This window comes from Lactuca virosa, chromosome 3 (assembly GCF_052849685.1).
Source record: "Lactuca virosa cultivar CGN04683 chromosome 3, Lactuca_virosa_CGN04683_v6, whole genome shotgun sequence".
NCBI lineage: Eukaryota > Viridiplantae > Streptophyta > Magnoliopsida > Asterales > Asteraceae > Lactuca > Lactuca virosa.
In genome coordinates, this window is record NC_136428.1 from 205026375 (window position 1) to 205038770 (window position 12396).

The 12396-nt window shown below is 33.4% G+C and overlaps 2 protein-coding genes across 3 annotated transcripts; both read left to right on the forward strand.

The window, feature by feature from the left end:
- The first annotated feature begins 1282 nt into the window (after positions 1-1282).
- LOC145166922 (Major facilitator superfamily protein) lies at positions 1283-5079 on the forward strand. 2 transcript variants are annotated; one of them, XM_079085975.1, is made up of 9 exons: positions 1283-1660; positions 2183-2327; positions 2460-2628; positions 2714-2969; positions 3058-3146; positions 3237-3419; positions 3524-3609; positions 4527-4611; positions 4700-5079. In XM_079085975.1, exons 1-9 carry the CDS (start codon positions 1465-1467, stop codon positions 4835-4837), a joined length of 1347 nt encoding a protein of 448 aa, XP_078942101.1. In that variant the 5' UTR covers positions 1283-1464; the 3' UTR covers positions 4838-5079. The 2 variants fall into 2 exon arrangements, with proteins under 2 accessions (XP_078942101.1, XP_078942102.1); XM_079085976.1 differs by having other exon boundaries at positions 1610-1713.
- Positions 5080-9920: 4841 nt separating this feature from the next.
- On the forward strand, positions 9921-11128 carry LOC145162805 (uncharacterized). Its single transcript, XM_079081840.1, has 3 exons — positions 9921-10567; positions 10651-10755; positions 10839-11128. The coding sequence occupies exons 1-3, from the start codon at positions 10049-10051 to the stop codon at positions 10977-10979; spliced, it is 765 nt and encodes a 254-aa protein (XP_078937966.1). The 5' UTR covers positions 9921-10048; the 3' UTR covers positions 10980-11128.
- The last annotated feature ends 1268 nt before the right edge of the window (positions 11129-12396 follow it).

Genomic DNA, 12396 nt, shown 5'->3' on the forward strand with positions numbered 1-12396 from the left:
CAACAACACCTACAACCAATTAAACAACTATTCAATTATAATTATCATTTTATTCTTTTTATTGAACCATTTAATGATCATTCAACTCTATTTCATGTCATCACCCACACTCATTCAACTCCTATTCGATCTTAATTATCATCCTATTCAACTTTTATACTACTTCCATGGTGGATGTTCTTAACGGCTGTTTGATAGAGGTTTCGACTGGGTCTAAAGCTAGGACTCGGTCCATATTTCCCAATCAACATGTTTGATTTGCTTCAAGATCTTTTGACTCGGTCCTAATTCTAATTTATGACATAGTCCCTCACTTTTCTTTTGATTTGGTCCGAGAAAAAAAGCTTCGGACTAAGTTTTACTCTTCAGACATCGGTCTACATGGACTCGGTCCTCAGTCCATGTGTTTGGCATACGTTTTTGCTCCGACTCCTTCCAAGCCTCTACCCCATCCAACTTCTAACCCAATACGTTTCAGCCTCTATCAACTTCTATCGAACGACACTTTACATGCACTGTTGGATTTCAATTCCAATATGGATTGTGTTTCTTATGGGCCAATGACATGTACATCTGATATACATATAATATAATGCTTTCGAGACGGACAATGTTAAATAGTTCTGGGTTCAAACTTTGTTGGAAGAATAACATTAAATTATGTTTGGCGCAACATAGCTAGCTTATTTCGAGCTTTTGTAGGTTGTCATGTTTGACAAACTAAAAAATAGCTTGTAAAAAGTTACTCAGACCAACATAATATGTTTATTAAGCTGCTGTTTTTTTTAATACTCCAAAATTTACACTTTATTATTTATAAAAAACCCTAGTATTTTGAATCTCCTTTTATGTTATTTTATATAATTCAATTATTTTATTAGCTTGTTTTATCAAACATATAACTTTTTTAGCCATTCCTTAACTTTTCAGCATTTAGATAGTTTTTCAATTAACAACTACTTTTATTGTTATTAATTATCTTTTCAGCTAACCTGTCAAAGATAGCTTTAACCCCATGTAATGATAAATATTTGCAATCGTATGCTCTAAATGAGAACTTAGTGATATAGCATTGGATTTTATAATATTTTAACTTATATTTATAGGTTTGGTTGTGATGTAAAGTTGTATACTTTTAAATTTCTACAGATTTTTTGTTAAAAAAAATTGTGAAGTTATAAAAATCATTGTTATTAACTTTTTTGTTAATTGAATACTTTGCTAAAGTAAAAAAATGGGTTGAAATTTTGAATATTTTAAGGGTGATATATAAAGCGGTATATGAAAAGGGGGTTAGGGCTTGAAACGGATACACATTTATAGGCCCAAAATCCGGCACATAATCAATCGGATCTAAGAGATCGGAGTGCGTCTGATGAAATCCGATCACCGGCGACGCCATAGCAGTTGATTTGGTTTGTTTGGATCCTAAGTCGACGATCGACTTGCATTTTTCGTGGTCCAATGGGAGTTGTGATAGAGAGTGAAGTGTGGGAAAACAATCAACCACTGTCCATATTCATATTCGTATCATGCTTACTCTCAATCGTTTGTTTACCTCAGAATTCGAGCAGGAGTTCCACTGTCTTCGATCAATCACTTCCGTCTTCTTTGCTTCGGTTTCAGAGAAAATTTCTTCTCGTGTTTTGCTCCGCCTCAGGTCAGCAGCTTCCGTTCATTGCCATTATCAGTTCTTCAGTTTGCGTGAATAAAGTAAGTAAACAATTTGAAAGCAAAATGTACTTATAGATGAACCATAGTTGGAATGATGAGATTAACAACTGATTGATTATCTACGCATGATATTTGTTATTGCTGATTGTACATTTAACTTTCAACTGCATTTAAGTTCATTTTTTTTCAAATTTTCGATCCGTGGTCATGAATCAATTTATTAAGTGGAAGAATCACCTCCCTTGTATAAACAATCGAACGATACTGAAAATTCAGCAATTAATGTTTGTTATTCTCCTTTGTTCAAAATTTGGCTTGGTGGAACACAATATGAAGAACATTTTCATGGAAAGTCTGAGATTGTAAAATATCTTAAAAGTGAACACCTTTGGTAGAACATTCTCACTTAATTGAAGCTGCTTCAAGCGGATTGTACACATAACTAAATGCATTTCTTACAGTTTCAAATGCTGGATTGGGTAATGACTCTTTATGTTTGATTCTTTAGTAATGGAAGGCATGTGGTCAGTGTTTGGGGAGTATGAAATGGCATACTTTGGATTTAACAAAGACCAAATGGTGTCATCTCTCATCATCGGTTCTGCATCTGCACTCTTTGTTGGAACATTCTTGGGCATGCTATCTGACTTAATGTATGTTTCCTTTCATGCCCCTTTTCCTGCTACTCTTTTCTACATCTGCATATCCTCAAAGATATGAATGCAATACAACAAGTTTCTGGTTGGAAAAACTAGTGACATGTGATATAATGCATGTTTTCACAGAGGAAGAAAGAAAGTTAGCTTGTTGTTTTGCATCCTCCACCTTTTTGTTGCTATCTTGAAGACGATTTTCTCACATCCAAGCATTTGGTTAGCAAGTGTTTGCCTCTCTTTAGCCACTTCAATTTTTCTATTCAGTTTCGAGACATGGATGGTGGTTGAGCATGACAAGGTCTGTATGCCTTTTCCAATCTCAATATTTATTTTTTTAGTTTCTTCAGAACAATCTTTCATATCTTGTTTCTTTTTCTTTCCAGCTAGGGCACAGGCTAGATTCATTGAATGAAATGTTCTGGCTTATGACATTTCTTGAGTCTGCATCTTTAATTGGAAGCCAAGTCTTTGCAAATTGGTTTATCAGCAATGATTTTGAGAAGAACATGCTTTCACCTTCCACTTTTACTTCTTTACTATCATTCATTAGTATCATTTTCATTACACAAGAATGGAAAGAATCCCCACCTTCAACATTTAATGAGTATCAGACATCATTCAAAACACATATCTTCCATGGTGAACACTTCTCTCTCTCTCTCTCTCTCTCTCTCTCTAGGGTTTAGGTTTTAGGGATATTGATTTCAGTGTCATATGTGTTTTGCAGATAAAAGAATATGGTTATTGGGGTGGGCACAATCTTGTGTTCACTTTTCTGTTGCTGCAGTTTGGATATTATGGGCTCCAACTATAGTGGTATGCTATAATAAAAATAAATAAATGAAAGTACATTGCTATTTATAATTTTTGCTATCAATTTAACATTGTAAATAATGTTGTTTATAGGGTGATGGGAGAGAAGTTAATCTTGGACTGATATACCCTTGTTTACTAGGAGCTAAAATGTTGGGAAGCACAATGTTTCCATGGTTCATAAATGGACCATTATCCATAAGAACTGAAGATTGTCTTGTATACACTTTCATCACATCAGGAGTTATTCTTTCTATTGTAGCTTATGATTATCAGGTATTTATTTTACCTTTTTAATTCCTTTTTATTAAAGAAATGAAAGTAGAATGCTATTTATATATATAATAATAAAGAAATAAATGATGAAAAACTTTGTGTAGGAAATTGGAATTCTTGTAGGACTCTTTTGCTTGTTTCATGCATCTATTGGCCTCATTTTACCTTCTTTGGCACGATTGAGAACATTGTAAGTTATTATTCTGATTTTTTTTTTTATAATTATTACATATACTTTGTACATTAATTTAATCACAATCGATGATTTTTTTATGGGTTTATACTTAATAACAAAAAACAACCACTTATTTCTTAAAATTGATTTTGTGAAACTATATATTTTTTGTTTTGAAAAATGCTTATTTTTGTTTTTTGTTAAATTACATCAACATTTTGCATAATGACATCATTGTTTTGCAAAGAAGAAAAAAAAAATTTGTTCAAATTTTGTAGTGGGGACCATTTATTATTTAATATTGCAAAAAAAGAAATTTTCTGAAATCCATTTTGCAAAATGGATTATTTTATGATAAATGTTAAAAACGTGGTCATTTTGTTTAGGGTTAATTTCATAAAAGACCTTATATTTTGTGTTTTTTCCGGATTAAACCTCAATTTTATTTTTTGCTTGAAAAAGTCCTTGTATTTTTTCATTCTTTTCGTTTTGGCCCTTTTAGTCATTTTTTTTTCCAAAAGAAATTGTAAAATGTGAGGGGTTTTTTTCGAGAAAAACTAAAAAAGTTGAGAGTTTATTTGGAAGCATTTAGAAGATTGAGGGTTTTTTTCGCAAAAAAAAAAAAAAAAAATACAAAGTTGAGGGCTTTTTCGGAAAAAATGAAAAAATACAACGTCCTTTTCAGGCAAAAAATAAACTTGAGGTTTAATCCAGAAAAATCACAAAATATAAAGTCTTTTATGCGACTAACCTTTTTGTTTACACACCTCTCATTTTAGCTATTTTTTTTTTTGTATAATGTAACCCGTTTTTTATTTACAAAAATAAAAAATTAAATGTAATAGTAAAAGCTCATTAAAACTCAAATAAGATTATAATAACAAATATATTTCCAAAAAATACCTAAAATCAGTGTTTAAAAAAACACACAGTTATGTGCCAAATGAGTTGCGCGGAGGAATGATTACTCTCTCTTTAGCTCCAGCAAATGCTGCAATTCTTTTTTGTCTCATTCAGGTATATTATTTATTATTATTTAAATAAAACTTATTATTATTATTATTTTTTTTATAAAATTATTTTATTGATATAAGTTATATGACAGAGGGGTTACAATAAGAGCATTGAGAATTCCACTATTATAGCATTTGGTGGAATTGGTTTATTATCAGCAGCTGTTTGTATGCATTTCTTAAAGCAATCTGGCAAACAATCTCCCCATCAAAACTTCCACAAACATTGAATTCCAATTCCAATTCCAACCCTTTTTTAGGAGAAAAGACTGGAATGGAATTCATGTTTGAAAGGTGTTATCGGGTGAAAAAGATTGGAATGGAATTCCTACCCTTTTAGTGTTTGACGAAAATTGGGTTATTTATGTTTGATTCTATAGATGAAAATGATGTAGGCAATACGGTTGTAAAAGTATATATAAGTTTTTTTTTTATTGGAGTATGTAATTAAAGATCAAGTAAGTTACATTTTTGGTCCCTTGGTTTAGCATTTATTTATGGTTTTGTTCCCTAAAAAATCTGGCTTGCAATTTTGGTCCTTTTTTTTTGATGGTTTGTAATGATTTTGGTTTATGTTCCAAGTAAATCGATGCGGGTTTAGTTGTGATTTAGGGAAACAAAAAACACGAACACGCGTGATGTAATATTATAAGGAATTAAGGATGTAAACATTATTAAACAATAGATATTTTTAAGAAATCGGATAAAGAGTAATATAGTAATTTTAGTTTGAACAAGGACAAAGAGTATTACAAAAACCTTAAACAAATGCTAAAATTGCAAACACTACTTTTTAGAGACCAAAGTTGAAAAAAGAGCTAAATTAAGGGACCAAAAATGTGACCACTAAAAGAAGGTTGGTTTGTAAAATATTTTGGAATAAACTAGAATTATTAAAAGGTTTTGAAATTTGATGGATTTAAAATATGAAAAAAATTAAAAATTGTTATGTGTTTGATTCATATGAAATTGAATGAGGTTCTTAAACGAGAAGAGTGTAACCATATATAGAGAGGTAGAGCCATGAGATAATTACTTCGAAAAATTCTAGTATTAAAGGGTATGTTGAGTATTTTATGAGACTTAAAATAACATCAACATATAATCGAATTCCAAATCTTATTAAATTGTCAAATTCCAAAATAATCCATTGGCTTTTTCAATGACATGTTTGTAATGAAAGATATTTTTATTGGAGTATATAATGAAAGATATAATACATTTGATATCGTTGTTGCTTTTTCAATAATATGTTTATAATAGATCGTATTTTTTTGATATTAAAGACATTTAATAAAAGGGTTGTTTTTGTATGTATTGAAATATTGATGGATTTAAATAGTCACGAATTCAATATAAGGGTTTTACCAGTAATGAGAGGGGTTTTTATTACAATTTTGAGGGGATTTAAATAGCCCCAAAATTAATATATTGTGTTTTTTTAGGACATTTTCCCATTAAACATGGATCTATCATGTATGGGAAGTGATACATCCATACCAATAATTTTAATTATGGTTTAGAGAATTATATGATTTGTATATTTTATTGTATAACTTTTTAAAATATAAATTGGTGTGTATGATAAAAAACTATTGTATACGGCCCAACTATCATTTTAAATATAAACCTTAACAAGTAATCTACGACCTCATAAAACAAGAGGTTTCGAATTGGAGTGTGTTGGTCTCCTAATATGTGTTCTATGGTTTGGAGAGAAAGCAAAACGGGATAAAACAAAAGTAAACAAAGAAAAGAAAAATTGTTATTTTATTTTGAAGAAAGAAATAAGATTCACATTTTATTTAGTTTTCCAGTTGAAAATAAATGAATGAGTGCGATGAGTGATTAGATTTTATAGTAGTGTTTGATTGATTTGTATATGAATTGAAAAATACATTCTAAAATTGTAAATATCAAATCAGCAAGTTCTTCCTCATAACTCATTCACACAATATTCATTCAAGCTGTAAGAGTTTATGGTTTGATTTTGATTATTTTAAATTTGACTCTTAAAATCTTGTTCTCCTTGCTGATTTGATATTTAAAACACAAAGACTACTCGTATGTGAGAATCAAAATCCAATGCAATATGGAAGATTGAAAATACTATGAAATATATAATACATTTGTCGTTATTTTATTTAGATCTAAAATATAACATTCGAAATGAAGGAATAACTTGAAATGACCAAGTTTTTATCGATTTGTAAAAAGACAAAGCAATCCGAAATGACTTATTTCAGACTCATGAGTTTTGTGTTAAGCAGTAAGAGAATAATACATACAAGACATAAAATGATCCAGAATATGATATTCCAGACTTCAAAATAGTATATCAAACGTACATTCATCCAAATTATGAATTCACCTAACAATCATATTTGACTCCTACAACCTTATACAAGCAGTATATAAACATTTAAAACCATAGCATATTTTTTCAAACAACTTGATTATATTAAAAACACGTTAGCTAAACACCAACATAAATACAAAATACAAAACACCAAAAAAGTTCAACCACAAATCTAACTCCAACTAAACATTAAATCAAATGGATAACATTAGAAAGCCATCCTACTTAGTTGATTTTACTAATCCACAAATAAAAAAAAATGAGTAACCAATCTATCCCACAAGTCCTTTTTTAAATGAGAATGAGGTGATTGGAACTAAAAACCATAAAACTAACTTGTTCACCTAAGCTCAACCAATTTTTGGAACGACAAATATACTAAACTACTCTTAAATCATTGTAAATTCATGCTTCATCTTGACGAAACTTTTCAGAGAATCTGCAACGTGGTGTTTGAGTGTTGAATAAACTTCTTCACACTAGGTACCTTATGCACTAAGGTAACAACAAGTAGATAACATAAAATAAGAAAGAAACGAGAATAGAGAATTAGCAACAAAATCTGAAAAACAAGGGAATAAGAAGATTGCTTGGAGTCTAAATATTATTGGCTTAATAAACTTATTCTGGAATAAAAAAACAAAGGTACGTACCACCCCTACTTATACTAATTCTAAAAGAGACCTACTCAAACACAAAAACTAGAAAAAACTTAATAAAAAAATAAACTTTCCTATTTTACCATTTGAACTATAAATCCCTATTTGATTCAAACCGATTATCCCAACAATCACCTCCTTAATCGGTTTGATCATACCACTCGTTCAAAACACTGTCGGTTCTTCTTCGATTAGACCCGCTTCTTCCTTTTCCCATTTAGGACACTTGTTTTTATAGTGATCAAGCTCACCACATTTGTAACATTTAATGTGACTTTTATCCCGGACACGTTCATTACCATCTTGACTTCTCCCGGACCCCCGACCACGTCCAAAGTCATCCCGGTTTGAACGTCCATTGCCACAATGCTTACAAACATGTGACTTTTCCTCACTAGCCAACAACAACACACCTGAGTGTCCTCCACTTTCTTGGTTCCTCTTATACGCTCCTCGTATGTCTTCAGTCTACCAACCGCTTCATCGAATAACATTGAATCCAACTCGAAACATTGCTCTATTGAAGCCCGATTTGAAGAAACGACTTAGGCATCGAATCTAGTAGCCTTTTCACCAAATCGACTTTTTCAAGCTCGTAACCAAGACTCCTTACTTTTGACGCTGAACCAGATAATTTCATCACAAAACCATCGACCATTTCACCCTACTTCATGCGCAAGCATTCAAGCTCCCTTTTTAAAGTTGCAAGTCGAACCGTTCTCACCCGATCCACACCCAAATAACGTGTTTTCAGCCCATCCCACACTTGCTTTGGGTCGGTGTAACTCGCCATTTGCAACACCATGTCTTCGGGTATCGCTTGAAATAAAAAGGCAAGAGCTTGTTTTGACTTCTTTTGATCCGATTCTTCACCTAATGCCTTTGGTTCGACCTTCTCCCATATGTCATGTGCATCCATAATCGACTTGACTTTGACCGCCAACACCGAATAATTCGTTGGAGTCAAAACCGGAACTTGATACGTCATCGAACCTCCTTCTTTAACCAACGACATCCTTTTCTCCTTAACCCCGACTTCTTTAATCAAGCTTGTTCCGAGAGCACTCTTCCACCGGACAACAAGACAAAGTCACGACAACCTTTACCGTCTTCTGTCACCCGCAAAACGAACTAAATCAAAGCCACCCGCTTTGACGTCTTCCCGTTCGTTTATTCCGCGTCTCCGATTAGTCTCTCTCGGCTTTAGAACAAGCTCGATCAAGAGAAATCGGGGTTGCTTGTAATCAACCTCAAATCACACCCCCTTCAAACAAAACCGCTCTGATACCAAGTGTTGAATAAACTCAGGGGCGTATCTATGCTTTGTGAAGGTGTGTCCTAGGACCCACCTATTTTTTTTTAAAAATAGTATAAATTGTGCATAAAAAAGGGGGAACTACCTAATAAATTTTCAAGGACCTACCTTATAAAATTTGCTAAAAAGAAAAATGGATCAAAGTGTATAAATCCTATATTTTATATTTCAATCCCCTTAAAATAACTCAATGCTTCGATCCATTTACAATGTAATAATTAGACAATAATCCACTCCATTTAAAATTAAACAAAAAAGGATAAAATAGCAAAAAAATGCTTGAAATATGTCGTCCTGATGATCGTTTCCACCCATCTGTCATTCGCCGTCCGACCATCACTACCGGCCCAACACCGCCTCTCCGCCAGGCACTAGCCCGCCACTAGTATTATTTACTCTCTTACTTTTTTCGGTTTCACTTACATAAGGAACCACGTGGTTTTGGGTTCTAGATTCGCCACTGAATAAACTTCTTCACACTAGGTACCTTATGCACTAAGGTAACAACAAGTAGAAACGAGAACAACAACGAAATCTGAAAAACAAGGGAATAAAAAGATTGCTTGGAGTCTAAATATTACTGACTTAATAAACTTATTCTGAAATAATAAAACAAAGGCACGTACCACCCTTGCTTAGACTAATTCTAAAAGAGACCTACTCAAACACAAAAACTAGAAAAAACTTAATAAAAAATAAACTTTCCTATTTTACCATATGAACTAAAAATCCCTATTTGGTTCAAACCAATTATCCCAACACGGAGTGTAGTGAGTAGCACAAAAACATGTAAGGTCGGTCTTTTATCGGGTCCAAAGTAACTTATTCCAGATTCGCTAGTCATTTTTATAAAATGTAAAATTCTTAGCTATTTTGTGTGATATTCTGAAAAAAACTAGTGGTCTTTCCCATAATTTATCATATATAAGAATTCAAGAACATAACTTACTTTTTATAAAAAATAATTTAAGAAGAGACGGCGTAAATCCCTTGTACACATTCCAATTTTTCTGGGGCATGATCCGTTCTCATTTCTTATATAATGCCATTTTCTTAAGCCTTATAAACACACAAATACACAAATCACAATTCAGAAAAAGATTCAAATATGAGCAGCGATCATCAAGATACTCGTGGCTTCCAGCCACCCTCCGCCACCGTCCAACTCACCGGAAACAACCCCTCTGGCTTCAACACATTACGTCTCCCCCAGACCCCATCCCCAAAGTCACCCGCCGGAAAAACTACCAGCCCAGAATCACGCATTGCCGCCGCTCTTGGCCACGCAATCTTCACCATTCCCTCAACTTCTTTCCAAGATGCAGTGGCAGCCACCACCACCACCACAACCGCCGTCGATAACCACAACCCACTTCGCCGAACCACCTCCGACACCAGTTCTTCTTTCAATCAAGATCTTTCGACAATCACCACCACCGCACCTCCTACTTTGCCGGAGCCAACAAGAAAAATCAACCCACTTCGCCGGACACTTTCCGATCCATTTTCCGAGTATCAACCACCGCAGAAGACCAGAACACAGCCGTCAAGAATCTCCCCATCCCCAAATCAAAAAACAACGCCACCACCGGAGTCTTCCATCCGAAAACAGAGCCCTATAACTGAGGTTCGTATCTAATTAACTTCTCGAATTACAGCTTCTTGTTCGTGGGTTTCACATAAAACGATTTAAATCATTTCTTGAAACAGAGATTGAGGAAAATGGAAGATATGGTTAGGGAGATTGGACGAACTTGTTGGGATGCTATGAGTCAATCTCAAGAACATGTTGAAGATGAAATCCCCACTGATCAGGTATGAAATCTGATTCGCTATTTGATTAATCGATGTGTGAAGAACATAACCTTACGAAATTTTTTGATTGATTTACTTTGTAGGCGACGGCGGAGCAAGAGGAATGTATAGGGGTGGATCGGCTGAGCGACGGTGGTTTAAGAATCCGGTTGGATTGTTCATGTGGGAAAGGCTTTGAACTCTTGCTTAAAGACAATGACTACTGTTTTTACAGATTGACTTAGATTCATTTCATTGTTGTGATTTTGTAATTCATTTTGTTGATCGAGTAGAGAATAATAATCCATTCATTTGGGGATGTGATTACGTGTTACAAAATGTTAATCGATAATTGTAAATGTTGGATTCTAATCTTTTCATTGATTCGATGTATGCAATCGTAAATATAGTGACGAATTGATGATGATCATGATTCTATATTTTGAGAGTTTCTTTGTTTTATTCGGTTTGATTGAAATTATGCTTCTGTTATCAACTTTGGTGTATTTATATGTATGTATGCATGCATGTGTATATGTATGTATGCATGCATGTGTATATGTATGTATGCATACACACATACATATATGTGCCTATATATGTATGTTAAGGGTTTGTTTGTTTGATGTTATATATTAAACCATCCAAATTGTTTGAAATTTAAGTTGAATAAATTGCTTAAATGTAAACATTCGTCGATGTGAATATAGATAATATATTTTTGGGATAATGTTTTAAAATGATAATATATTTTTTAGTTTTTTGTCCACATTTGACCGTGTAATTTGTTTTTTTGTCCACATCCAGTTCTTATATTCAGCCACTCCAGGTTAAGCCGGAAAAATGATTTAATAAGGTAATATATTTTTCAGTTTGTACACATTTAGTCCTTAATGTGTTTGTACATATTTGGTCTTTATGACCGTTTTCTTCAAATTTTGTCCGCGACATCATACGTGAGACAATCAATAATTTTATGTTTTCATATGTGGCTCGTCGTTCACTTATATCAGTATCCTAATTCACAAATAAGTCAAATAATGTTGATGCCTAGTTTTTCTCCAAGCTATTGATGTCTTCATCTTAAATTTCATCTATCTCCATAGCAGATGTAACATCCATAAAAATAATGCCAAATTTAAACTTTTTAAAACATTTCAAAACCAATGGTTATTACAAAACTTGTTTTCAAAATAACATAATGTCAGAGTATCCCAGAATCAAATCATAAAAACATGAAATATGAGGAGATGTACGATCACGCTTTCGCCTTCCCACGATCATCAGAAGTACCTGAAACAATAATTGATAAATGTAAGCTCGGAGGCTTAGTGAGTTACCCCCAATATACCCATACACACAACAATATACACATAATCATAAACAGCATACTATGGGTCCAATCAACCATCGGGTTGGAATACCCCAGACCCTCAACCATCGGGTTGAAATGCCAACATACTATGGGTCGAGTCATCCTCGGGATGGAATACCCTCGACCCACAACCATCGGGTTGGAATGCCCACATACTACGAGTCCAATCATCCTCGGGATGGAATACTCACGACCCACAACCATCGGGTTGGAATGCCCAGGTCTGTTGGCTCTCGCACAAAGAAGATAAGCCTCAACCACCAATCAAATATGTGCACATATATCAG